Source organism: Penicillium brevicompactum, assembly GCF_028827555.1.
Source record: "Penicillium brevicompactum strain IBT 35665 chromosome Unknown utg000006l_segment0_segment0, whole genome shotgun sequence".
In the NCBI taxonomy this organism is placed as follows: Eukaryota; Fungi; Ascomycota; class Eurotiomycetes; order Eurotiales; family Aspergillaceae; genus Penicillium; species Penicillium brevicompactum.
The window spans coordinates 3,319,503-3,346,467 of NW_026623209.1; the positions used below are offsets into that span (position 1 = coordinate 3,319,503).

General features: G+C 51.5%; 11 protein-coding genes across 11 annotated transcripts; 6 read left to right on the plus strand and 5 right to left on the minus strand.

The window, feature by feature from the left end:
- Positions 1-438: 438 nt before the first annotated feature.
- Positions 439-1,242, plus strand: N7506_009470 (uncharacterized protein; the record flags this gene model as incomplete). Its single annotated transcript, XM_056958763.1, has 3 exons — positions 439-615; positions 896-984; positions 1,047-1,242. The coding sequence occupies 3 exons, from the start codon at positions 439-441 to the stop codon at positions 1,240-1,242; spliced, it is 462 nt and encodes a 153-aa protein (XP_056808153.1).
- A 590-nt stretch (positions 1,243-1,832) lies between these two features.
- On the plus strand, positions 1,833-2,030 carry N7506_009471 (uncharacterized protein; the record flags this gene model as incomplete). The annotated part of the gene is made up of 1 exon (XM_056958764.1): positions 1,833-2,030. One exon carries the CDS (start codon positions 1,833-1,835, stop codon positions 2,028-2,030), a length of 198 nt encoding a protein of 65 aa, XP_056808154.1.
- A 535-nt stretch (positions 2,031-2,565) lies between these two features.
- Positions 2,566-2,838, minus strand: N7506_009472 (uncharacterized protein; the record flags this gene model as incomplete). The annotated part of the gene is made up of 1 exon (XM_056958765.1): positions 2,566-2,838. The coding sequence occupies one exon, from the start codon at positions 2,836-2,838 to the stop codon at positions 2,566-2,568; it is 273 nt and encodes a 90-aa protein (XP_056808155.1).
- A 680-nt stretch (positions 2,839-3,518) lies between these two features.
- Positions 3,519-4,280, plus strand: N7506_009473 (NAD(P)-binding protein; the record flags this gene model as incomplete). The annotated part of the gene is made up of 1 exon (XM_056958766.1): positions 3,519-4,280. The coding sequence occupies one exon, from the start codon at positions 3,519-3,521 to the stop codon at positions 4,278-4,280; it is 762 nt and encodes a 253-aa protein (XP_056808156.1).
- A 223-nt stretch (positions 4,281-4,503) lies between these two features.
- N7506_009474 (uncharacterized protein) lies at positions 4,504-7,025 on the minus strand (the record flags this gene model as incomplete). Its single annotated transcript, XM_056958767.1, has 9 exons — positions 4,504-4,735; positions 4,801-4,901; positions 4,964-5,232; positions 5,287-5,347; positions 5,396-5,507; positions 5,557-5,735; positions 5,785-5,973; positions 6,046-6,731; positions 6,782-7,025. 9 exons carry the CDS (start codon positions 7,023-7,025, stop codon positions 4,504-4,506), a joined length of 2,073 nt encoding a protein of 690 aa, XP_056808157.1.
- Positions 7,026-8,165: 1,140 nt separating this feature from the next.
- Positions 8,166-8,684, minus strand: N7506_009475 (uncharacterized protein; the record flags this gene model as incomplete). Its single annotated transcript, XM_056958768.1, has 2 exons — positions 8,166-8,459; positions 8,511-8,684. 2 exons carry the CDS (start codon positions 8,682-8,684, stop codon positions 8,166-8,168), a joined length of 468 nt encoding a protein of 155 aa, XP_056808158.1.
- Positions 8,685-8,950: 266 nt separating this feature from the next.
- N7506_009476 (ATP-dependent RNA helicase ECM16) lies at positions 8,951-12,621 on the plus strand (the record flags this gene model as incomplete). Its single annotated transcript, XM_056958769.1, has 3 exons — positions 8,951-9,154; positions 9,203-11,602; positions 11,629-12,621. 3 exons carry the CDS (start codon positions 8,951-8,953, stop codon positions 12,619-12,621), a joined length of 3,597 nt encoding a protein of 1,198 aa, XP_056808159.1.
- Positions 12,622-12,749: 128 nt separating this feature from the next.
- On the minus strand, positions 12,750-13,334 carry cwc21 (U2-type spliceosomal complex subunit CWC21; the record flags this gene model as incomplete). Its single annotated transcript, XM_056958770.1, has 1 exon — positions 12,750-13,334. The coding sequence occupies one exon, from the start codon at positions 13,332-13,334 to the stop codon at positions 12,750-12,752; it is 585 nt and encodes a 194-aa protein (XP_056808160.1).
- Positions 13,335-14,294: 960 nt separating this feature from the next.
- On the minus strand, positions 14,295-17,128 carry N7506_009478 (mRNA-binding protein PUF3; the record flags this gene model as incomplete). Its single annotated transcript, XM_056958771.1, has 5 exons — positions 14,295-14,689; positions 14,744-16,641; positions 16,703-16,826; positions 16,876-17,032; positions 17,087-17,128. The coding sequence occupies 5 exons, from the start codon at positions 17,126-17,128 to the stop codon at positions 14,295-14,297; spliced, it is 2,616 nt and encodes an 871-aa protein (XP_056808161.1).
- A 4,596-nt stretch (positions 17,129-21,724) lies between these two features.
- N7506_009479 (uncharacterized protein) lies at positions 21,725-22,252 on the plus strand (the record flags this gene model as incomplete). The annotated part of the gene is made up of 1 exon (XM_056958772.1): positions 21,725-22,252. One exon carries the CDS (start codon positions 21,725-21,727, stop codon positions 22,250-22,252), a length of 528 nt encoding a protein of 175 aa, XP_056808162.1.
- A 1,017-nt stretch (positions 22,253-23,269) lies between these two features.
- On the plus strand, positions 23,270-26,509 carry N7506_009480 (mannose-ethanolamine phosphotransferase GPI13; the record flags this gene model as incomplete). Its single annotated transcript, XM_056958773.1, has 2 exons — positions 23,270-23,445; positions 23,524-26,509. 2 exons carry the CDS (start codon positions 23,270-23,272, stop codon positions 26,507-26,509), a joined length of 3,162 nt encoding a protein of 1,053 aa, XP_056808163.1.
- Between the last annotated feature and the right edge of the window lie 456 nt (positions 26,510-26,965).

The window sequence follows — 26,965 nt, forward strand, 5'->3', positions numbered from 1 at the left end:
CTCCTTTCCAAGGTTGCTGGGCACTTTTTGTAATTCAGCTATAGAGAGCCTCAATAATCATGTCCCCTGTGTCAAATAGGACTATCTTCTAAGCAATCACCTAGGCCCTTGGTTCTCATCACCACTTCCTAGCTGGTACGACATTGTAATGCATCATACATGGTAGAAGTAGACTGACTCATTTAATTATAATTGTCTGGAGCAAAATCAAATACGGGTTCGTTTTCGTTTCATTTATAGTTGCATGTCAGTCCATGAATGTCGAAGAACACCCTTTGGTTCGCTTGAGCGTCATCCGACCCTCAAAGAGGAAATGGGGTAGTGATTCAATCTCTGACCGCGTTACATGTCCCCAGAGATCAAACTGTAACTATCTACCTTCAAAATCTTCAAAAGACCCTTCTACAAAAATTTGGCAGACAGATTTCAGGCTGAGGAATGTTGTTCTCATCGAAAAGCGGGAAAGCCGCGAGTCAAGCAAGACTAGCCGCTCAAACCGGGACGACTGAGAAACGACCGGTGACGAACGAGAATTGGATCAATGGGGACCGGTCTGGCACCGAGATTGCTCTTGAAAAGAAGGGTGACATCAATGCTCTTCAGCGATATCGATATGTGAGATATGATCTACATTCCTCTTTCCTTGATGTCTCTCCCCATCTTCTGAACACCGAGGAATAACTTTGTGAAGTCGTCCAAGAGGAACTAGCTATCAAAGAAAAAGACTTCTCCTCGGACAAGATTTTAAATGAGCGGCTCCATTACCTGAGTCAGAGATACTGGAGTCTGTCCCAAGAGTGGTGGCGCTGGCGGTCTGGCATTCAACACGGTCTTGGGCTGCGAGGGTTCGAGTTGTGGAGGTCCCATCCAAGATGGTATATGCACCGTGACCTAGTCAAACATTGCGCTGGTCGTCAGGGATGCTGCGCTCGGGCTTGTGGCTGTTGTGCAAATCGCAGTATTGACGACACCCGCAGCCTTGGGGTTGGACACTGTACTCTTGAATGTGCCTGTTGTGATAGGGCCCGTGGCTTCGGTATATCCAGCACAGAGAAGAAGCGACTGAAAGAGCTATACAAGGTCAACATCGAGAAAGGATCGGACTTTCTCTCGAGGTTCATTGTCCGGCTCTCCATGTTCGGTGTGATGGGGGATAGTTGGGAGGACCCGTTTGCGATGATCGTCGATGCGCCGCCGAGCTATGAGGACACAGAGAATGTCAAGCGTGTGGATCAACACTGAGAAAGAGATTGTATGCCTTGCTATTGCTGTGACGTATCATTCTGGTTGGCACCTTCCGTATGGTTGGCTTCCTGTCGAGTTGAAAGTAGAGTGTCAGCGCTGTGTAGCTCTCTCCATCAGCAACTATTTCTCAATACTTCTCACCTCCTAAATCTACATTTCAAAACACTCGGTGTTATGGATATCTCTATTTCTATCCTCACAAGTAAGTTCTACACCTTTTTTGAATTCTTCCGTGCCTGTGTCTTGCCTCCCTAACTCCCACCTCCCTACTGGGGATGTTCTTCCTTGCCCCTCTGGCTGCATCTCACTTCACTTGATGCCTTTTCTTTCTAGTCTCTCCCTGTCTGAATTATTTGCCAGAACTTCCTTGATACCTCCTCTCGTTCCCAGTCTTCTTCCATTCTGCAGGTGCCTGTCGTGCGTCCTTGGTGCTAACTTCAACTTCCAAACTAGTTTTATTTAAACCAATAATACATATCACTTTATGCATTACCAAATGCCTTCTTACACTGCGATTTGATTCGCAATTTTGGAAGGTCATTCCTCAAACCAGTGAGTCTTATGGATCTCCTTGAGAGCCTACCCAGATGGTTCTACTGGGCATCCTTTTGACTAATATTATAGATGCCCTGCCTGTACAGTGGCGTGAGTGGGCAGAGGGGATGATCAAGGCCGTCGGCGAAAATCCGACATACCAGATCCAAATGCAGGCCCACTTCCTGTGGTTCCTGTTGCTCTCGGGCCTCGTAGGCCTCCTCATCCACGCCCGCAACGAATACTGGTAATTTGGTTACTCCATATTTGTCGAACATATACTGACAAACTAGGCTCCGGCCGCCTCCCTGATGCCCCATTTGCTTCCGCTCTCCAGCTCCCCAGCTGTCCCAATGTCTGCTTCCGTGGCAAAATCAACACAAGACCACCGAGGTTGACGAGAGATGTGACACTGTCGAGACCCCCACCCCATAGCACCAGCTCTGGCACTCGCAGTCATCAACAGTCCAGGTACGTACATTGCTTTCGGAATGACGGGTCCCATGACATGTAAATGCCACTCATATTGAGCATTCATGTCCCTTTTACTTGACTCCAACATGGCGTTTTGTCGCTTAAATGCTGATTGAAATGAACACAGATATGACTATGCCAGTCTTTTTTTTTTTTTTTCGCTGGGCATATCCACTACCATCTGACAAACTTGGGCTTCCCCGATGGAAGTGTTCTCCGCGGGCTCTATTCCACGCCGACTTCATTCCACATGGTACAGAGATGGTGACAACTGTCGGCGTCATTTATTCAACAAACGCGGCAGTACTGGCATCAATCGTCCAACCCCTTCAGTGTTGAAACCAATCTCATTCTCTGAGTCCTCAGCGAGCGAACACGAATCGCCATTTGCCAGTCCATCAACTTGGTCCGAAGAGCCATGCTGAGACCAGATGCAACATTTGCCTTTGAGTCTACTGAGGATGAAAGAAGATACATGCCCTCGGAAGTTGAAACTTTGTCAATATTCGAATTTCCGATCTGGATTTTGGCCTCAGAGGCTAGAGGACGATGGAACTGGGCAAGATGGTTCTCGCGGGCTTGCATCCGGACTACCAAGTCAGGTATGTATAGTGCTATTGGACTCATCCTGTAAGATCTGACTATTATGTTATGATTCGAATACTAACTAAAATGATTATAGATATAAATATTCGCCTTACGGGCGCTCCTTCGGAGGTCTTTTTTTTAAATCTCCTTCGACTCGTCTTTTTTGGAGTCTTTTTTGGTCTCTGTTTCGACCTATTCTGGGGAGTCTTTTTTGCCGTCTTTGTTGGCCGTTTTGTTTTGGCCCTTTGTCGTGGCGCATGTGTCCGCCGGTTTGTTTTTGTTTTTTAAATTTCATTTTGAATGGAACTTTGACATAGCTCATATATAGTTTATCATAGCCGTAAACCAACTTGTGTAGAGATCCATTTAAGTCTAGTGTTCCCAGCCTAATACCAAACCAGCAAAGTATTTCACGTTTGTGGATGTCAATTACCATGGATAGCTCCAATGGGCTGGGCTGTGATCCACGTCGCCCACAATGAGTACTAATTCGATCACTCTATGCTTCCTGTCGGAATTATGACAGATTTCCCAGTCGGCAACACAAGGCCACAACAAGCACCACGAAAACCGGATATTCTTGACGTCATCGGCATTCCCATGATATCACTCGCAATATAAAGCTGCAGACAATGTAGCAGACCTCATCTACATACAAAATTCGATTCAACCTTGGAATGAACATGTCTCGAATCTTCATAACCGGTTCCAGCGACGGCATCGGCCTCTCAGCCGCCAAACTTCTCTCAGAGCAAGGCCACACAGTCGTCCTGCACGCGCGCAATGCAGACCGCGCCTCCACGACTCAAAAAGCCATCCCCAGTGCCAAAGTGCTCATCGGGGATCTGCGCTCAATTAGCGAGACCAAGAAGCTCGGCCAAGAAGCCAATGCCCTCGGTCCATACGACAGCATCATTCACAATGCCGGAATCGGTTTTGGAGCAACCTCATCACGCGAAATAACCAGCGAGGGCATTTCTGCTGTCTTCGCAGTCAACACCCTCGCGCCGTATATCCTCACTTGCATCATGGATCGCCCGAAACGACTCCTGTACATGAGTTCGGATAGCCACTACGGAGGCGATAACTCATTACGGAATTTGAAGACGTCTCATTCCTATGGTGATAGCAAATTGCATGATATGATGCTTGCTAATGCATTTGCGAGACGTTGGGATGGCACGCAGGTTGTCAGTATGCATCCTGGCTGGGTGAGAACTAAGATGGGAGGAAGCATGGCTCCTGGGGGCATTGGAGAGCCAACGAAGGCTTTGGCGGAGTGGGCTGCTGGAGAGGGGAAGCTGGCGAAACTGAGAACAGGCTGTTTCTTCTCACCGCGAGGCGAGGAGAGGCCTGATGAGGCTGCTGCGGATGTTGAGAAGCAGGAGGAATTGCTGAAGATTTGTGGGGATGTCTCCGGGGTTGACATTCCGGAATAGGTCATCTTTGCACACTGTATAAAAACTACTGTCAATACCACGTTGATTCATTGGATCATGCTATGCTTATGAATTCTCTCATTTCTGTAATCGAAAATTGCCAACACCTGACTCGCTAATGTATTATTCCCCTGACTCCATTGCATCCCATTTACCTGGTATCAACGCAATCCTTTCCTGGTATCGACGAAGATCGGACGAGCTAAATGCCTCGCAGATAGACCTAAAGACCGAAAAAGAAGGGCTTGCGGGTATCCGACAGACTGGGAGCAGGCAATCGCATTGGGACCGGGACAATGTTCTGGAAGCGCTCAGGGGAGAGAGAAGTTGCCTCTCTCTCAGATGGTTGCTGAGTCGAATTCCTCTCGGTGAGAATTGGAACAATCACTCCACACTCCCAGTTACGGCAGTTAATTTTGAGTTGCTTGTTCTTTGGGTCTTTGACGATACGGCCCCTAGTTGGTGGTTAGTCTGGTGAATTGGACTACCCAAATCCCAAATATCACTATCTTGTACTTACCATGCACTCTCCGATAAATTGGCACTGCCAACGTAAGCCCAGGCTGAGCACTCCTTTGTGTCGTCCACGCTTATTGGTTTATCGGGGCGAACGAAAGCCAGCTAGAACCAATATTTAGTCAACAAGGATTATTATCAAAGTTCTGCGGTATGCAAATCCTCACCTTGTTGTGCATCAAAACCCCACGGTCACTTTGACAATCACGGAGGACGTCTCGAGGAAAGTCCCGGTCATGCCACCACTTTGGATTAAAGCAGATAGTTCCTGCAGTGTAATTCGGGCGTTCGTGCGCCTCTCGTGCGGTCTGATCAGATGGGAAATAGACGCGGAACCTGGCCATCATTTCGTTTTCGATGGTATCAACTGTGCGCTGGCGTTCTTGATCGTTTTTGGTCCCAACACGAAGGTTGTAGTTTCTGAGACCATCCTCTCCTAGTTAGATGAGGTTAGATGGTGATAGGTTATTTCTAAGGATTGGTGCGGTACCTTTGCAGGCCAAGTAGAGAGCCCGCAGAAACTGTTTCGTCAGAGAGCCCATAGAAGAAGTCTGATCATCGTCAGTGTGGGCAATGCAATATGATCGAGAGATACTGACAACGTAGTCGATGTTGACTTTGGAGTCAGTAGTCAGGCCCAGCGTTCCCAGCGCGCGACCTAAACCAGCATATCCAGTGCGTTTCCAACTTTCTCCAGTGTTTGAGCCACCACTATTTCTATTAGTTCATCATCTTTGGCTCCGAAAAAAGAGGGGCATACATTGAGTGCACAAACGCATATCTTTTGGTCTCAGTGAAATCGAATTCTTTGAACCGTTCGATGATTTTGTCGTTCAAAGTTGAAGCTGTGAGGAAGTACACCAGTTCCTTGTAGAACTGTGTGTCATGAGCCCCGTCAGATGTACCCTTGAGTTTAGGGAGATCGATCAGGAAAACAGACTGTTGGGTTAGCGAAGGTCTATATCCAAGAGAGTAAGTGATGACATACATTCTCCATAAGACCGTTTTCACCCCAGTCAGTTGATGTGGGGTTTGCAGTCGGAACCGCAATGCGAAGATAATCCTTATGGAATAGTAGCATCAACTTTGAATGCATACAATACACCATAGGGTCCATAGGCGGAAAGCACAATCGAAGATTGGGCACCCCGGCAATATCCCGAAGATACTCGTCTTTCTTTCAATCCGAATCTTGTCAGCTTTTCCGAGAAGAACAAACCAGCACAGTGCACGAAGTAATGAAACTTACCGTCTCTTGGTCTTTGGCTTGCATGATGAGTATGAACCGTGTAGACGAGGTATTCAGCTTTTTGAAGAACCATTCCATATCCCACATGAAGCCGCTGAAGACCCCCAATTCTAAGTCGCCCCGCTGAATCACCTCTTCGATAGTGATCTCGTTTCCAACGCGCGGATATCCAGCGATGTGCGTTTTCTTGATTGTCCCGAGTGGCCATTGTGCATGAGGGCGAGTGGTGGGCCGGACTTTGACATCGGGCGCATTTGAATCATATCGACGACAGACAGTTTGAGCCGGTTGGGCAGTTGGTGGCCTGCCCACGGTGGCATCGCTGGAAGGCGCTGCGGGTTTCAAGCTTGCAACTGGTGCGGCCCGTTCGCCTACTTGATGTACCGGTGTCGACGTGGGATTCAGAGCTAGAGATTCCAGATCAACCACTTCAGGCATAATTGTACTGGACTGCGGGGCTGGAGAGGCTGGTTCGATTTTCGGCTTGGTCCGAGCAGACTGAGTAGATGCATCAGGACTCTGTTCAGCCTTTCGCTTGAGCTGGGCTGATGAGCTCGACTCTTTGTTTTCGGCTTTGCGACTGGCAAGTCGAGCGAGACGCTCTTGCTCCATCTTCTTGCGATCCAACCCTGATAGCCCAGCAGACGATGCAGGAGGAGGGGAGGTCTGCGGCTTGGGGGAGTACCCTTGGACATGGGTGAGCTGCGGCTTGGTGCCACTGACATTGCGAGAGCACGCTGCAATTCATCTTCATCGTAGGCAGGATCAGCCACAGTTGCAGTGTCGGAGGATGAGCTCACGACAGATCTCGACTTCGGAAAGACTTCTTGAATGTCTGAATCTGAGTCATTTGTCAGATCTACCACTGCACCTGGCGGTGCTGGAGTTGCAGTGTTAGAAGGACTCATGCCGCATTCCCGAAGGGAAGCCTGTATCGCAGCACGGAAGTCCGGATCATCCATATCTTCTGGGTCCTCCATATTGAGGAGATCCACGAGAATAGATCTCGAAATACTAAATGAATTGGTTGGTTGAGAGTGAGAATAGAAAAATGTGTCAAGATGAAGTGAACGGAAGGAGAGAAGTATGGAGCTCGACAACTCCCCGTCCAAAATTCAACACCGAAAGTCTCGCGTAAGCATGTGGCCACTTCAGTGCTCAGCCTCCTAGCCTTTCAGAGAAGGAATTCAGGTCACACATAGCAGCCTCAAAGCACCTTTGAAATTGTGTAGACGTGACGTTGAACCCCTGTTTGTTTAACATATGCACGTGACCGGTCATCCCGCAGTATCAAACGATCTACTCCCAGCAGCATACGCCTACAAAGCCAACAACGGCAATATTTTGATTATTGACTGACTGCAGTAATAAATCATGATAGTTATTGGCCTTCTTGATTGTCGAAACAATCCTATGGAATTATAGTATGGAGTACCAAGCATCAATTACAAGCTCGATATCTGTTTCCGATAAATCTAGATACCATCTTCCAGAACAGAAGGTCAAATCTTTCAACCTGATAATGGTTTCAAAGACGCTTTGTTGGATGTATAGAGTTCGTGGAACAACCCGTTGAATCAACAGAACGTAGAACCCCATCGATAAAGTGGTCGGGACCTCCGAGGTTGCTCTCACACAGCCATGCAATCATCTCTTTGCTTTTGAACCACGGGGCCCTGTCTTTTATGCAGCCAGCAAGCCACCCATCAGGTAATCCATAGTACAAAGCACCGAGAAGGCACCTGTCCATGGGCACAACGCCTTGCGGGTTGCGCAACTGAACCACCCGCGTCAAACAGTGACCAACCTGCACGTTCCCGAAGTAAACGATTTCCAATGTCACTTCATCATCCCCCATGAATCCAAGTCTACAAGTCATGTCTTTGCTTGCCCAATTCACCCCCGATCGTGGGGTGGCAAGTTCAAATGAAAAAGGAGTCGCATCTTGTTGGTTTGACTCAATGTCTGATGTTTCTTTCCTTTCCTTGGGTGCTTTGACTCAGTACAGCCTTGCACTTTCACCGTGGCCATTCCACGAGATATCGTAGAATACAGGGGTTGAAGTGGGGTTGGCATCAAATCTTCGCATGGTTGGCCTGTCGACCGTGAATTTCGCAGATTTAGAGACATTGCAAAACGAGATCCACGATAGCGAAGAACGCGTCTCGATCGGGGGTCTCCTTTCCGAGACCCAATCCGACTACAAGGAGCCTGTTCTCATTGGGTGTTTTTGTTGCAATTGCAGTAGCGATTTGACGGGCAAGGAGCTGACCGGTTGTGTCTTGTCCAGCAGAATAGCCACCAAGAATGGTGGTTGTAGTCAGACTTTGCAGTGGCAGCAGACTATCATCGCCTTCAGAAAAGGTGTGCATGCCCTCAGTGCCGGGGTTCAAATTCTCCATTGGTACGTGCAACTATAGAGGGTCAATAATCTTGTTCTACAGGACTCGGTCGACTGGACCAACCCAATGTGCTAATCGGCCAGCCTGGGAAATTGTGACCATGATCTTATCGCTGAAGTTCATCGTCGTCACATCCGTTTGTATGCCATTGACTAGCCCCGCAACCTGCTTGGTGGCCGCAGGGAAAGGGAGCTGGAGAGTGTCTTGCAGACCAGTAGTGTCAAATGCTGCAGCCATGATTGAGAGGCTTTTTTTTTATCTTCAATCGACAATGGAAATCGAAAATACCACGAAGGAATAGATTGACTGATAGGTCGAAGGTATCGGCAGTGTCCTTCTGTTTGTATCGAAGGCGGTCAGCGGACAATGAGAGTTCCCCACAAATCTACGGGCAGTAAGAGACCGCCTTGATTTTTTTTCCATCAACGAGGTCCATTTCGTCGCAGAGCGTGTAATTTATCGTCATTGGATTTTCTCGGTCGCAGTGGCTGTGGTAGCTCAGGATGCCGCCCAAATTCACACCGCGTCTGCGAAAGCAGAGGCATCGTCAAAACCCAGCCGGGGAGTCTGCCGATACAAATGCTGCTCAGCTCGAACCCGTCTCCAAGGATGAGAAAGAAGCGCGCCGACAGAAGCTACAATCGGAGCTACGAGAACAACACACCAATATGTCCTCAAAGAAACAAAAACGTTTGGATAAGTACATTGTATGTGGAGTGCTACCCTGACGCCCGACAACTCTAACAGTGCGCTAGGAAAACAAACTCAAGAAGGAAGAGAACATTGAGCTGCTGAAGAAGCTGGCGAAATCATCGGTCGATACCTCGGGCCTTCAAAGTTCCAGAGATTTGTTCAAGCGCAAGAGACAGGAGGACGACGTACCCGCAGCCGCCGATGCTGCGCCGAGACGCAATGCGCACGCAGACCTCTCCGGGGATGAGAGCGACGATTCCGATATTCACCTGAAGGTGTCTGACCCCAGAACGGACCCGGTGGTGGAACAACAGAAACAGGCAGAAATAGCCGCTGGAAGTGGCTTGAAGCGGCCACTTGAGCTTGGAGCTGATGGGTTCCCAGTGATGAAGAAGAGGAAGCGCGCACCAAAGAAGAAGAAGAAGGCTGCGCCAGCTCCAGCGAAAGCAGAGGTTGCATGGGAAGGCTTCGACTCGGGTGATGAGGACGAGGAGGACGATGAAGATGAGGATGAGGAGGATGAGGATGAGGACCAGGATGATTCGGCCGAATCTGGCAGTGATATTGAACAAGGCTCTGAAGACGAGGACTCCGAAGGTACATCCTCCGAAGGCTCTGATGATGAGGACGACGAGGAAGACTCGGAAGATTCAGAAGACGAGGAGATGGAAGACGCTCCTGTGCTCAAGACCCGCCAGTCCGCCTTCAAGTCCTGGGCCGTGCAACAAATCAACGAAGTTTCGGGCTTCAAGCCAACGGAAGGTGCAGCAGTCACCCAAGAAGAGCAAGTGTTCGACCCGTCCAAGCTGCCGGCTCGTCACAACACTACAGAGGAGGAGCCTCTGCCTCGTGAACTGCAAATCACTCATGGCGATCCCAACCGCAAAGCATTCAGTGTGGCTGTCAACCGTTCGGAAGAGATACAAGCTGCCCGTATCGGACTTCCCGTTGTCGGTGAAGAGCAAAAGATCATGGAAGCCATCTATAACAACTCAGTTGTTGTCATTTGGGGTGCCACTGGTTCCGGAAAGACAACACAGCTTCCTCAATTCCTCTTCGAATCTGGATTCGGCTCTCCAGACAGCCCGAACCCGGGTCTCATTGGTGTCACCCAACCTCGCCGAGTGGCCGCCGTGAGCATGGCGAACCGTGTCTCTCAGGAGCTGGGTGAACATGCCGAAAAGGTCTCTTACCAGATCCGTTTCGAGTCCACGGCATCGAAGAAGACTGCTATCAAATTCATGACTGATGGTATTCTCCTGCGTGAGATTGCGGATGACTTTGCCCTCCGCAAGTACTCAATCATCCTTATCGATGAGGCTCACGAACGCAGTGTCAACACTGACATCTTGATTGGAATGGTCAGCCGTATTGTCGGGCTGCGCAAGTCTTTGAGCGAAGAGGACCCCTCTGTCAAGCCGCTGAAGGTCGTGATCATGTCTGCTACTCTGCGCATCTCCGACTTTACCGAGAACCCCAGTCTCTTCCGCAGTGGTCCGCCTCCTTTGGTCCAAGCCGAGGGTCGTCAATACCCTGTGTCCATTCACTTCTCTCGGCGCACGCAGCGTGACTACGTGGAAGATGCCTTCCGCAAAGTCTCCCGTGGACACCGCAAACTTCCACCCGGTGGCATGCTCGTGTTCTTGACTGGACAGAATGAGATTCGGGAACTTTCCAAGCGCTTGAAGGGGGCTTTCAAGCCCACACAGCGTGAGGACACCACGCAAGCAAAGGTTCAGCTGTCTGCCAATGAAGCGCCCTTGGAGGCAGAGGATCTGGAGCTGGGTGGCACTGAGATGGACAACGCGGGTGAAGATGACTATGACAGCGATCTGGAGATCACAGGCTTGGATGATCCTGAGGAAGATGAGGGTTTCGACCTTGGCGAGGAGGCTATGGACTCTTCCACTCGTGTTCACGTTCTGCCTCTTTACTCCCAACTGCCCACAAAAGAGCAGATGAAGGTCTTCGAGGCGCCCCCAGAGAACTCCCGTCTTATCATTCTCGCGACGAACGTCGCGGAAACATCCCTCACAATCCCTGGTATCAAGTACGTGTTTGACTGTGGCCGATCCAAGGAGAAGCAGTTTGATCTGTACACCGGTGTGCAGAGCTTCCAGATTGGCTGGATCAGCAAAGCCAGCGCAAACCAGCGAGCTGGTCGTGCTGGTCGAACAGGACCCGGTCACTGCTACCGGATGTACTCTTCCGCGGTCTATGAGGCGGATTTCGCCGAATACACAGACCCTGAAATTCTCCGCACACCCATCGAAGGCGTCGTCCTCCAGATGAAGAGCATGGGTCTACACAACGTCATCAACTTCCCCTTCCCAACACCTCCAAGCCGCCAGGGTCTGGCAAAGGCTGAAAAGCTGCTCAAGAACCTCGGTGCTCTCTCTGCGGAGGGCCAAGTCACCCCGATTGGCCGCCGTCTCTCAACATACCCTCTCTCCCCCGTTTCAGTAAAATGCTCCACATCGGCCACCAGCACGGTTGCATGCCCTACGTGGTCGCCCTCGTCGCCGCTCTAGCTGTCGGCGACCTCTTCGTCCCTCAGAACCAACTGGACCCACCCAAGGCCCAGAAGAAGGACGACTCTGACTCCGACAGCGACACAGAGCGCAAAGTCTACACAAACGCCGACAGACTCGAAGACACAGAGCGCGAACAAAAGGCCAAATCTCACGCCCGCGCCCACCGTCTTTTCTCCAAACACGACGACACCTCCGACGCCCTCAAAGCCCTCTCCGCAATCTGTGCCTACGGCTACGCCTCCGACGGCGATGCCTTCGCCGACCAGATGTTCCTCCGCGGGAAGGCCTTCAAAGAAGCAACCCAGCTCCGCCGCCAACTCACCGACATCGTCCGCTCCAACAACCCAGGCCTCGTCCCAGCCTACACACCCCGCCTCCCAGAGCCCTCATCCAAACAAATCAAAGCCCTCAAGCAAATCGTCACAGCGGGTTTCATCGACCAAGTCGCCATCCGCGCAGACCTGGCCCCTGTCCCGCCCGAGATCCCTCGCGCTCCCCGTCGCGCAATCGACGTCCCATACCTTACTCTCTTCCGATCCCGAGATGGGAAGGGAACGGACCTCGTCGAGCGTGCCGTCTACGTGCATCCGTCTTCGCTGCTCGCCAAGTTGACCCCTAAGGAAATGCCTCAGTATATCACCTACTCGCATCTGCAGCAGTCCTCTGCGTTGGTCGGCGATCAGATTCCGAAGATTAGGATGTTCCCGCTTGTTGCGCCTAGCGGCCTGCAGCTTTCTGCTATTGCGCACGATACGCCGCTTATTGAATACGGCAAGCCTATTGGAAAAGCGGATGCCATTGAGGGTGTCCCACCTCGTAGATCTTGCTGGGTCATTCCCTCGCTGGTTGGCGATGCGGGTAACTCGGGGTGGCCGATGCCTGCTAAAAAGGTCCTGCAAAAAAAGGACCCGAAGGAAGGATGGGTGATTGAGAAGTTCGTCGCATGATGTACAGGTCAAGATGTAGTAGATATAGAAGTCATGATATCCGATTGTTCAAAAAGATAATAAATCATTCCGGTTCACAAAACGCCCAATACACCATAAACATGAATTTGAGAATGAAAAAAAGTGCCTCAGTCGCGCTCGCGCTCCCTGCGCACTCGATCCCTCGTATTTGTGATCTCCCCCGTCTCCCTATCCTCCTTCAACCCAAAGGCACGACGCAACCTCTCCGTCTCCTCGATCTTCGCCTCCGCAAGCTCATGGACCTGATAAGACTTCAGATTCCTCCTATCAATCTTCTTATCACCACGCTCCAAGTCCTCATCCAACTCCTCGAGTAACTTTTTCCTCAGAGCCTCGCACCGCTCATCAATCTCCTCATCTTCAAGAACTCTCTCCTCCTCAGCTTCGCCTTCCTCGGTCTTCTTCTTGCTCTTGCTCTTCTGCTCTTCTTCAATGCGCTCGTTCTCTTCTTCCAATCGGTCCCGCTCTTCCATTACTTTCACTTCAATTGCGCGCTTCCGGTCATGCTCGAGAATCTGCTTGTCGGGCATGCGCTGCTTGAAGGGTCGGTCGATTGGGCCGTTGGCGCCGGAGACTGGTGGGTAGGGTGCGCCATAGCCTGTGTTGCGCGGTTTCATGAATGCAGAGTTGCGCTGCACATAGCCTGATGTGCCACTGCCACGTGGTGTTGTGAGACCGACGTTGGAAGACATTTTGGTTTGGTTTAGGTGTTGAGGGGAAGAAAAGTGGTGAAGATCTTAGGGTAGCTCGGGGCTGATGACTGGTAGCACTGCGAGCTGGCGCGTGCTGGTTACGCTGTAAAAGTGGTTGCAAATGCGAAGTTCACCAGCAAAAGGTCAGGTTCGAGTAAACGTAGAAGAGGGAGGGTCTTGTCCACATTCGACACAAGTAAAATGCGGCGCCTTATCGGAGGTCACGTTATCAGTCACGTGAGATATGGGTAGATATCACGTGCAGGTGTCCCCCAAAGGGAGAGCTAAAGCACGGACGTTTGTGAGGTTAAAACAAGGTTTTGAGGTTCGGTCCCATTTGGCTACTCACTACGGGGCTATCACTCAATGCAACCTTGGGATGAATCTCAAGGTGACCTCCCTATAATAACACTTTGGCGAATAAGGGGAGAATCATTCTACGATGTTGCGGATATACGATGAAGAACAAAGTCAAGTCATAATGCATTGATAATACAGCCACGAGCAAGAAGTAAACGACGTGATATCAACACGGCGGGCGAGCAGGGCGACCCTTGGACAGGAGCCCCTCAAGGTCGGACTGACGCAGAAGCAAGAACACCGTTGACAAACACCATGATGCGAAACCGTCAACATAACCGACTTTGAACAAAGAAACAGGCGTGTGCCACAGGATGCGTATTTTCGTATTTTCTCCGTAGCAGAAACCCAACCTTGAACGCCTCAAATCACGTCGTAAAAATGTGTCAAGAAACAAAAAAAAATAAGAGAGAAAATAAGAGATAGACCGAGATAGGAGTAGATCGGGATAAAAATAACAGGCCCTGCGCCGTGGGTGGGGGAATCACATAGCATTTATCGCGTCTGATTCCCGTATGTATACGCCCGTATTAGATAGAAGACAAGAAGCTCGGTCACATTAGAAAGTTTATGGCGAGCGGGTGTAAAGTGTGCAACGAATTAGTGGGCACTGGTGACGTCGACCGGGACGCCGGTGCCTGTCTCGGGGCTGGAAACCGTGGTGACGGTGCTTTTCGCAAGGCCTTTGGATTCAAGGGTGCTGTCAACGGCTTGGTCGGTTGGGGGTGGAGTGGGTGGCGCATTGCCAAAGGCGCGCGGTTGTTCAGTGGGAATGGACCGCTTGAGGGGTTGCGGGGAGGACTTGTGAGAGTGTGGGGGTGTGGTCGAGGTGGTGTTGGACAACCCAGTGGCAGGTGCGTTGGGGTCAAAGATGAGCTTCTCAATCGCGACGATCTGCTTGCCGTAGCTGAACTTCTTCAGCTGACTGAGAAGAGGCTTGATCTGATCGATCAGAGCTTCGCGCTCGGCGTCCTTGAGCTGACCCAGGACTTTCTCTGTTGAAGGGTTAGTAGCTGATCCAAGATTGATTGAAGAAGAATTGCACTTACGGATGACATAGTTGCCATATTGGTCGCGCATAAGACCGAGGAGAGGGCTCTCACCACGGTCGTTCGCAGAAGTCAGGGTCGTGATGATGTGAACTCGTTCGTGCTCAGCACCGAACTCAATGCTCTTCTCAACCACGTTGCTGGCGAACTTGTGCTTCGAATAAGCGAGCAACTGTCCCATGACAATATCAATCATGCGGGTGCGATCGGGCTCATCGCCATTCTCGATGACGTGCTGGATCACATAGTTGCCGAACTGGTCTGGAATAAGGTTGGAGGTACAAGCGTGGAGTTCGGCTAGAATGGATTGGCGGTCGACCTCCTCACAGTGCTCAAGCATTCTTTGAATGACACGGCAACCGTAGGGGTGGGCAGCAAGGCGGTTCACTTGGCCACGGAAAGCGTTGATGATGAACTGCACGTATTGTGAGGGCACACGCTCGATGGCCTTCTGGATGACGTGGTTACCATTCTGGTCACGAACACACTTGAGGACATGGTTCTCGAGTTCCTTGACCATGGCTGCTTGCTGATCGGTCAAGATGTGCTCGAGGGCCTTCTGGACAACGCGGCAACCATACATCTGGGTTGAAAGGGCGAGAACGTGGCCGCGCATTTGATTTGCGAGAATCTTCTTCTGAGTCTGGTTTCCGTGCTCAAAGAGCTTCTGGACAACGTAGTTACCGAAGACATCGGTCATCAACTGCAGGCAGTTTGGCTGAATCTCGCGGAACACTTGCTCCTTCTCGTCACTGTTTGCGGTTTCCAGCTTCTGCTGGATGAAACGGGAACCGTGCTGGTCACCACTGAACTCTACGACGTGGTTGTAGATGTCCTTGAGCTCGTAGCGCTTGTTACCCTTGCTGTTGGCACGGAACTCTTCAAGGAGCGGGCTGCGCACAACTTGGGTGGTATCCGCATCACGCTGGGTGCGAGAGACCAGGGCCGCCGCACCGAGGTTGCTCAGCTGGGCCACTGGGTAGAAACCGGATAGGGCGTTGAGACGCGAAGCCTGGTAAGCTTGGTAGTCGTAAGACGGCGGGTATTGCATCCGCTGCGAGCCCTGCGCGAGTTCCTGCTCCTGGAGAGCCCGCAATCGGCGCTCGAAGGCGAGGGCGTGGGTATCACCCGGGTTGCGGTACTGGGAGCCACCATCAACCGCTGGATAGATTGGGCTGTCCATGCGAGCATAGTCAGAGGGGGAGATAGAGCCCGTGTTGCCAGCGCGAGAGCGAGCTTGGTACGCGAGCTGCAAGTCTTGGGCAGACTCCTGGTTATAACCGAGTGCCTGGTAGGCGGCCTCGTCATTCTGATATTTGTTGCGAGGGAATGTGCCATCGAAGGAGGCGTGCGGGATATACGAAGGGCGCTGGGCTCCTCCTGAGATAAACCCGCTGTCGTTCATCTGCAGCTTGTTGAACCCAGCATTGAGATCCATAGATCCACCGGCGTAGCGACCATCGACGCTGTGGTTGTCGGAGTAAAATGAAGGGTGAGCGGAGTGCGATGGACGTTGAGCTGCGTAGGAAGCAGAGTTGTGAGTGGCGTGCGACAGACCGGCGCGGGCCTGAGTGGGAGACATGGAATCGGGGATACCAGATCCCAGCGATCCCATACCCATGGCAGCCATGTCATCGGTGCGGGCACCATCGAGAGGGTTGGAGAAGCCAGGCTTGCCCGGGAAGTTAGCTCCCACGGGACTACCACCGAGACCCGAGCTCATCTGTCGTCGACCGGAGAATCCACCGAAGCTCATACCATCACCGGAAGGAGAGACACCCTCCGAAGCAGTGTTGAGGTAAGGGCGATGACTGGCCGTGATCCCAGGTGCGCCCATGCCCGAGGTACGAGGAAGAGCGAAGTAAGAGCTGTCGCCGGTTTCGTTGATGGCTGGGGCGCTGCGATCATTGGTGCGACTCTGAATGGGGGGATGTGGCGAGGCCGCGGTTCTGGTAGGACGGGTTGGCGTTGACAGTGCTCCAGGGCAGATTGGCGCGTCCCGACCAGCCATCCGACTCGGAAGTGGAGAGCAAAGAGCCGGAGCCAGACTTCCCTTCGAATGCGGTCTCACTGATGTGTTGTTCTGTCTGCAATTAGTACCACGAGATTTGCAATTGATTGCGACCACTCACCATCTCCGAATCCGCCCAGGTTGGAATCACCCCAGATGTTGTTATTCCAGCTCGACTTGCCACCACCGAATCCCTTGCCGACACTGTTGCTCTGAGATCCCCGCGGGCGATCATTCATTCCGGATGAGGCCATGTTGGAGGCTCGGTTCGATCGTGCCTGTTGTCATGTGTCATTATTCATCCCCCATCAACATGCGCCCTGTCCACTCACGTTATGTACGCTGGATGCATTAGTGGCCATGGTAGAAGCCATCCCAGGAATTATCCGATCGGCAAGGAAAGTCGATATGTACTGAAACGGGCGAAAGAGAAGGAAAGGCGAGAGAGTGTGTGGAGTAAATCACAGGTGAAGAGAGGACGAAGAGAGAGTGGGAGAGAGAGCGAGAGCGGATGCTGTGTCGGCCAGTATTTGCAAGCGGGCACCAGGCACCAGAGACGGCGTACACGAAGGAATATAAGACTGCGACCACAGGCGGGTTTTTGGTTAGCGGGCTGTTCCAGGGTGTAGCATTGAACCATGCAGGATGAAAAGGCGCCTGGGGGAGTCTAGGACACTGAGCACCTGGATCACCGGGAGAGACTCACCAAAGGAGGGGATTAGAAGGGATCACAAGAAAGAGCGACACGAAGAACTGTAGATTTCTTGCGAAGCCCTGGACATGTACAGATTATACAGGAGCAAGAGAAAGGGAGACGGAAGGGAGGAAGCAGTCGAGCAATGCTGAGCGGCTGGACGATCTCGCCTGACAGCGATAGAGAGATGCAAGGTGACAAAGAATAACGATTATTATCACCCTTTCGTTTGGCAGTGGGGCAGGTCTCCGGAGGGTTCAGAATTGGGGGGCGTCGCGACGTTACTCTGCTCCGTGCATGCTCCAGGAAACTCCTTTGTGTAGATCGGTCCTCATGTGCGTGGGAGAATGGGTTAATCAGGGTGACCCTAGATTGACACGCAAGGGATGGTGTTTGGGGGGAAGGCTGATTTTCGACTAAGAGAGGATAGTGGAATGCGCTCGCGCAAAACAGTTAGTGGGTCGAAGGGAATGTAGGCGAGAGACAAGGCATTTAATGGAGTCCAGCTGTCACACAGGCGCCAGCATGACAGTCCCAGGGTTTTTTGTGTGGAAGGGAAGTGTCTTGGAAGGGGAATTGAGGAAAAAGTGATAAAATAGTCCAGAGACCGGATCAACGATAACCGACGTGCTCGTTTGGCAACAGACCAGGCGCACAGCAAAAGAAAAAAAGAAGAGAGAAAAGGTGAGGAAGTTCAGTAGATAACGAAGAAAATGCGAATCTTCTTGGGGCAGATCAGCCGCTGTACTGCCGTGTATTACCATTACGCTGGGAACAGGTCGATCCTGGCTGAGAGGTCATGGTACTTGCTCTTATACTGTGGACCCCATAATCTACCCAAGTACCATTCAGCCATCAATGGGTCCTGGGCTTGGGTATCTGACCGTCACCGCGATCTAACTTCCGGCGCTTCTTTTTTAGCCTGGCCCCATTCGATTTACTTCTGCTCGACACTGGTCCTTTGGACTTGGTTTCTGCTCTGCGCGATATCATTCTCTGGCCACAACTCTATCTAGAGCTCTGCCTCTCTCCCATTGAGGTAACTTCTCACATGTGGAAGAGCACTGAACCACGGGAACCCAGTGTGTCAACGAGACATCCTGAGGTCACCTCCTCCGGCGAAGAGTTCCTCTCCACTGGGGAATTCCCTGAGAACTGGGGACCATGGACAACTGTCCCTACTGGGGTCCGAACGGAGCCGGTGCCTGACAGAAGCTTTGCCGTGAGAAGACCAGAAGGTTTCCGATCGGGTCCACCCTTGGCTTTAAGGTAAGGTACACTTTATATTGCCCTAATCTTGTCGGATCGGCCGTATAGTTAGACTATACTCGGTATATTCTTAGTGCAATCTTAGAATTCTGATATTCTTGTATTGTTATAAAATACTGACATTCTCATGTTTAACTCATCTTACATTCAACTCTGTAATATTCTCATTTATATTCTGATATTCTGATATTTTGATATTCTCATACTCGACTTGTAAAACATTAGTCCGGCTCTGTTCGGAACCTTCTGCCTTATTCGCTCGAGTCTCACATTCAATCCCTTTTTTGCTTCTGTTCGGTTCGGTTTTTTTGTTTTTCTTTTTGCTTTTGCTTCCCGTTTCAGATGCTGGTCTATACAAAATGCATCCTCCCTTGATGCTTCCCATACCCAAATAACCCGTGTAGATCCAGAAGTGACCAGCATACACTGCGAGCAAGCAATAGTCGCCCACTGCCGTAGAAACGCTCCGGAACCGAGAAAAAAACAAAACAAAAAACAAAAAAACAGTCAAAACCCCCAAAACAGGTTTGCCCAAAGTTCATAGACTCGGCTAGCCCCTTACTTCGACTCATCGTCACACTGACCCTTCTAAACCTACAACACCACAAGTTGAATTGCAAAGCGTCATCTGGCATGTCTCGAAGAACCCATTTGCCGAACCTCTCGCATCAGGGAGTCGCGGGGTCATCGGGAGGATTTCGAAAAACGCCGACACGGCGTTGGACGGACGGGGATACACCGCTGCGACCATCCTTGCTCCGTTGCACCGGCAAGAAAAAATAAAAGAGAAGTGTCAGGCCATCACTCGCAGAAATCTTCCCCAGATCTGAGAGCACTGCCTTGCGTCCGGCTCCCGTGGATCTGAGCGCCATTCGGGTTGGGTGATCGGCCTTTCTCCGGGTTTGTGAGGTGTCGAATTCGATATGTTATGTGTTGGTCGTTTCTTGACCGCATTGCGACCGTGGCGTTGATTGGAGGGATTTAGCCATTTTGGACTTTTGGAACATATCGACAAATTTCAATAGTGACGTGTTGGTTGGGTTGTTGATCTCGCTCTTGGCGTACTATACAATGGCGAGCTTGGGCATTGTCCGTTACAATACGGTGTATGGAGTACGCAGTGCTTAGACTCTTGCTCAGAAACTGCATTTGAATATCTACTCTCGCATCGAGGGGGTTTCCCTCGGCAGGATAACAGTAGCGGGCGATCTGTGACCTCTAGTCATGGCTGTACACTGTTGGCGCAGTAACGTGGGATGACTTCAATGCATGATTCTGTCACAAATATATCCATGCAGTTCAATGCAAGCCTAACAGTCCTTGCTATGTGCAGAGATCCTAGGCCCAGGATTGAGGATACTAAATATATTGGTCGCAAGGTTGACATTGATAAACTGGAGTATATTCCATGCACCGACTGAGATATATTGCCGCACTATCCGGACCTCCAGGGCTCGATACACGTAGCGCTCTATAGAACTCTAAAGTACGGAAAATCGTCAGCCCTCCAAGCCGGAGATTGATGACACAAATGCAGCAAACCCATTAAACTGTGGGATTCTCCTTGTGGGACTGGGACCGCGTGCCCTTGTGCTGTGCGCACCCGAGGTGGCGGCCAAGCGTATGCGAGCAGGATAAGTACATGCAGTTCAGACTTGACACATCATGTGGCAAACGGGGGTTTGGAGCAGATTCTGGTGCACACTTGCCAGAATCCGGAAGTTTGACTCCGCAGTACGGAGTATATATCACAGGCCTTCTCTCATTCTGAGGATATGGCTTCCCGCCCACCAGGGCTGAGATACTTAGGTGCATAAAGATGCTCACAGGTGTGCATCCGGCCCTTTTTCTCTCGCAGCGACACGGGTGATTGTGCAATCTCTTCCTCCACATCCAGAGGCTCCTCGGAATGCAAAGCCTCCAGGGCTAGGTTGCTCTCCTAGGCTGCTCGACGTGACCTGAGCCTTGAAATGGAATAGCTGGCCATTCGTAGTCAATTGAGCTTAATCTACGGAGTATGGACAACGCTCTCGCCAGGAAACATTTAAGATTGACCTTCGACTTTGACCAACACTGGTTGCTGTTTACTATGGTTGTTGATAACCTGATCAGCGCGTCATCAAGGGTTGTTTTGATGTCCAGATGCATGAGATCTCATCTCCCTGAGACATTCATTTCCTACTCGATTCCCGCACGAGCAGTGGCTGAGCGCGAATCATCTCACGCCATTTAGGGTTTAGTTCTCATCACAGTGCTCGTGCGACCCGGTAAGCGCCCTTTTCTCATTCCCAACGGTGTTAGAAGTCAGGTCCATTTAAGGTGGGCATAAATGCAGTGTGGGGAGCATACAGAGTACATAGCGAACATCTGTAACAGCCTAGTCGATGTCAAATGGAGTTTATAGAAGTTATGGTGGTTTTGTGCATTTTCAGGGGAACGTAACGGCGTCGGGGCACAACAAACCGGCATAGTTCGGTGGGGACAACCTTCCAGTGGGCGCCAACGACGGGGGAGGCCAGAGGGTCTCTCAGGCACTGGCGGACGGTGATTGGTCAAAGTAGCACACCAAGTGGGTCTCGCATCACCCAAGGAACGGAGCTAAGCCCAGAGAAGCTTAGCCGTCCGCCAACAATAGAAAGCAGGCGTTCTAGGCGTCGTTGCTCACTTTCTCCTCTTCTTCTCCCTGTTTTCCCTTCATTCCTCCCATTCTCTTCGCAGGTGCCAGCTTCACTCTTTCAGCGCACCTTGCTGTCCATTCTTTCCTTTGGCTTTCCATCACTTTCGTTGACTCCCTTCTCCCCTTGAGAACATTCCGCACTGTTTGTTGCTCCAGATCGAATCCGTGACCCTCTTTGGCATTTGACCGCGACGATCACATACATATCGATTTCTCCCCGATACTATCACATACACAGTATCGAAATCACCAACCTGACACACGACCACCGACAACAAAAAAACAAGACTGAAAAACTCAAACATCGACTACCACCGACCACAGACCAACATGAACAGTGTACTCCCCCGACTTGTCGCCCGCGATGACAGCGATGGCGGTCTCTCAAATACCATGCTCGACCTTATGATTGCCCTTCTGGTTCTCGTCCTTCTCGGACTCGCCCTCGTCGGTGGACTCCTGATCCTTCGCCGCAAGAAGCGCAACAACCGCAAGAACCTTCTCCCCGTCCACAATGGAGAGTCTCCTGCCCACCGCCGCCGCTTAACCATCTCGACGAACAAGTCGGATTCCATCATGGTCTACGATGAAAAGCGAAGCCTCATGGAGAACTCCGACAGCCCGCCCCCGAGCCCAGTCCCGGAGATCCGCATTACGTTCCCCGAAGAAGAGGATGAGAGTGGCAAGCGCAAGTCTGGACGGATGGTGATTGTGAGAATCAGTGATGCCGGAAGCGTCGGCCTGGAGCCCTGCCACGAGGAACTCCCTCCCTACCAATCCAACGACACCGGCCGCTTCCAGTCCCTCGACATTGAGCGTATGGGCGGGCTGAAGGAGAAGGAAGAGACATACCGTTAAAACCGTGATTGGTGATCCAACTTACCCATGACCGGACGGCATCGAGCAATACCTCTCCCTTCCCACCCTTTCCACGACCTAAAACATGACGAGTACCTTGGCGAATATTTGCGATTCTACCTCTACATATCCATTTTCCCTGATTTGGCCTTCACGGCTTGCACATATGCGGATGTCGGTTTCGATGTGTTCCCCGCGGGGTCCCCTCTGGAGTCACTTCAAGGGCACACCCCGCATCGGAGGATATATCTGAAACCGACTCGTTCATAGCGAGGGCCTGCCGATTTTTCTCCCTACTTTCTCTCTGGCGTTCTTCTTCCTAAGCCGGGACCATGCACTTTTCAGCTCTGCCACGATCCTAGAGTGATAAACATGCCCTTGACAGCTTAATTTTCTCTTCTTCTCACCACTTTACGGGGGTCCCAGTTTCTCCTTTTGGGGGATCTCCTTTACATTATCATTCTTATGTGCCTTTTTTCTACCGGTACCCGGCAGCTGGTTAATGTATGTACTTAGTCCTCCTATATGTCGCTATATTCAGGCAAATCTGCAATTCGAGTTTTCGTTGTGTGTAGTTATAGTGGATGTGGCCGTGTGTCCGCTTTGGGCCAATCGGAAAGGCCCACTCAAAAACCCCCCAACCCGCTTCATCCGCGACGTCCTTTTTGTTTTTCATTCCTGATTGGACTTTCGAGTGTATGATGTGTCTGTTGTAGCTTCACGATCCATAGGGAAGCCGCTCACAGCCGAGCACAGAAAGGGGTTCGACATCCGCATCCGCCCCGAACTATCCCACCCCCCTCGACCGACACGGTCTCCGCCGGAACCGCTCCAACTCGGTTCAATAGGCCCAATTGTGCTTGCTCACCGGCTTCCCTGCCCTTGAGACTTATTCAGAAGCTCGCGCCGACCTCCACGGACCATCTAGTGCCCCTTTGGCACCCGCTCGCCCAACACGCGATCTGGCGCGCCAGCTACTCCCGGCCCCGACTGCAACACCCCCATACAACCGCGAAAATGACAGATACACCCCAAGGTTCTGCGGGGGCTAGTCCAAAGCCCAGTAAAGGTGCCCCTCAGCCTGGACAGTCCAAGCAGAACCAAAAGGGCGTCGCGGACCACAAGGCGATGGAGCTCGAGGATGAGTTCAGGTCAAAACACCTAGGTGTCATGGGTGTCCTGAGTTGGATATTGTGAGTGGTCCCAGCGAGCTCAGAGTGGCTATTCACACCTGTAGGGGAAGGGTATTGAGCTAACCACATAAACCGTAGGCTCCTGCACATTGCTGGTATCTACCTGTTCACGAAAGGCTTCCTTCTCACGCGCATGGTCCTAGAGAACAAGTCCTCCTGCGACGTATTACCGTTCGAAGGCGCTGTTTCCCAGGCGCCGGGAAATATCCAGAAGGGCTGTTGGCATGAAAAGACCTTCGACAAGGCCGTGGTCATCATCATCGATGCCCTCCGATACGATTTCACCGTGCCATTTGCCCCGAAAGACAACGAAGACACTCAACTCTTCCACGACAACATTCCCATTCTTTACGAGACGGCAATTCAACAACCCGCCAACGCCTTCCTCCTTCCGTTCATCGCAGACCCGCCGACCACTACCTTGAATCGTCTGAAGGGCTTGACAACCGGAACTCTTCCCACCTTCCTCGAAGCAGGCTCAAACTTCGCCGGAACAGCCATTGATGAAGACAACCTTGTCGCGCAGCTTCACAACAGCGGAAAGAACCTCGTCCACCTCGGTGACGATACTTGGCAAGCGTTGTTCCCCGGTTACTTCGATACAAACTTGACGCATGCCTACGACTCATTCAACGTCTGGGATCTGCACACCGTTGACAATGGTGTAACGGAGCATCTTTTCCCCCTGCTCCGTCCGGAAAATAGCTCCAAGTGGGATGTCATCTTCGGACATTACCTTGGCGTCGACCATGCAGGCCACAGATACGGTCCCAGCCATGCTGCCATGGCATCCAAGCTCCAGGAAATGGACCGTGTCATTCGTGATATTATCGCCGCTATCGATGACGACACTCTGCTTGTCGTAATGGGCGATCATGGAATGGATACCAAGGGCGACCATGGCGGTGAGTCCGACGACGAAGTCGAGGCTGCTTTATGGATGTATTCGAAGCGCGGAGTGTTCGGTCGAACAAGCAAGGAAACGCTTCTTCCTCCTCCCCACGCGCGTGATAGATTCGTTCCGCAGATCGATCTCGTCCCCACTCTGTCGCTGTTGCTTGGAATGCCGATTCCATTCAACAACCTGGGCTCGCCTATTGAAGAGGCCTTCTCTGGTGCCAAGGGAGACAACTGGGCTAATCTGGCTACCGTGAATCGCCTTACTGCTGCTCAGGTCAAGAGATACCAGCATCAGTACGCGATTGCTCAAGGAGCTGGTGATGACGATGAGTCGATGTTGCTTTGGACTGCCGCTGAGGAGGAGTGGAAATCTTCTTCCAAGGGATTCTCCAAGTCGACTGCTGCTCGAGCCAGCAATGAGCTCTACCGCAAGTACCAGCGGCACACGCTGGATGTTTGCCGTGACCTGTGGGCCCGATTTGATGTCCCAAGTATGATCCAGGGTGTCGTGATTCTTGTTGCTGGCATTGCGTACTTGGTAGTCTATGCCCGTGGCTTGAAAAACGATCGCACCCAGCTCACCTCTAACTTGCTCCAGTCTGCTGGCGTGGGCGCTGGTGTTGGTGCCGTTGCTGGCTCTGCACTCGGTTTGACCGGTCTAGTTGAAATGGGCGTTGTCGATGGACTCATCCTCCTCGCCGCGGCAGGTAGCATCATTGGAGCCTTGCCCGCCATTGTCACAAAGCCTGCTAGTTTGAGCCTGCCTCTACCTTCTGGGATGTGGGGCTGGCTTGCGTTCTTCTTTACGGTATCTCAGTCTGTTGGTTTTGCTTCGAACTCGTACACTATTTGGGAAGATGAGATTCTCCTGTTCTTCCTAACTACTTTTGGTGTGTGCGCTGGTATCTCGTCCATGCGCCAGAAGCAGACCACCGACCGCGTTCTGGGCGTGTATCACTCTGTTCTGTTCGTGATTCTGGGTCGCATCGCCTCCTTCTCTCGTCTCTGCCGCGAAGAGCAAATGCCTTTCTGCCGCTCGACCTACTACGCCTCCTCCAACTCATCCATTTCCGCGCCATGGCAACTCGCCATTCCGTTTTTGGTGACTGTCTTCTTGCCTAGCGTCGTGCGCTCCTTCTACGCAGGCTCAAAGTCCTACGAAGGTGCCGCATCACTTTGGATCGGCACAGGCTTCCGCTTCGGTCTCTTCATCACCTCACTCTTTTGGATGCTTGAAGGCGCTGACGACGGCGACTGGCTCCCAATCAGCGCAGAAACACTCAAATCCCTGCGCGTGTTCCTTGCCCAATTGGTCCTCGCCCTAGCGTTTGCTGTAGGCACAGGTGCCTACATCTACTCTAAGCCCTGTGTTAGCATCAACGTAACCACGCAAGCCCCGCCACCAGAAGACCCCAACGCCCCTCCAGCCCCGTTCATCGCAGGCCAACAGCAAGGCCCCCGCAAAACAGTCACAATCTTGGGCTTTGGAAATGTCTACGGAACCCGCTTCTTCTTCCTAGTCATCAACCTAGCTTTGGCAATCATTCTCATGCAAAAGCCAATGGGTCAAGGTGCTATCGCCCTCCTCCTGTGGCAAATTCTCTCCCTTCTCGAAATCCTCGACACAAACAACCTGACCATGTCCAACTCCTCCATTGGCCCCGTCGTCCTCGGTCTCTTGGGCTCCTTCTACTTCTTCAAAACCGGCCACCAGGCCACCCTCTCCAGCATCCAATGGGAAACAGCCTTCATCCCTCTCTCCACAATCAAGTACCCCTGGTCCCCGCTCCTGGTCATCCTCAACACCTTCGGCGCCCAGATCCTAGCCGCCATCGCCGTCCCTCTGACCGTCCTCTGGAAACGCCCCCTTCAAACCCACGACCGCGTCCCAGCCTCAAACCCGAACAAAAACCCGACTACTCGCCTTCTCTCAGACGTCGTCCAGGCTGCTAGTACCCACATGCTCTACCTGGCGACTATCAATCTCGCCACGACCATGTGGGCCGGCCATCTGCGTCGCCATCTGATGCTCTACCGCATCTTCAGCCCGAGGTTCATGATGGGTGCTGTGGTCCTTGCTGTTGTGGACGTTGTCTTGATGCTTGTTGCTGTTGGCGGTGTTCGATGGACCACCTTGAGCGTGAGCGAAGTCTTTGGTTGGTGATTGTCGTGACGATCTTCTCGTTTTGGATGATTCGTTCTCTGCCCCCCTCTCGCATACTACTGTATACATATAACATTTGCATATCATGTCATTGCGTGTGTCTGACATGTACCTGTACTAACGTTCCCTCGTCCCCTATTTTCCTTTCTATCTTGTTTTACTCCGAGTTAGATTTTTTATACAATATAATCTCGACTATGGTCGATTAAATAGTTTATTAGTGAAGATGTAGCCACGATGACCCTAAATTCCTGGAACTTGTTATATTCTCGAAGCTCTGTTCGGCTGTCCACAGCGGGATTGGGATCAAATACCTAGGTAGGGGGCTTGCAAAGAAATAGTGGGAAATGACAGTTCAATCCAGTCGACAATCGCTACGTCTAACGTTTTCTTCGCGTTTTCTTCCAAGGTTGTTTTTTTTTTCCCAAATTAAACAACAGATGGCAGTGGATCGAT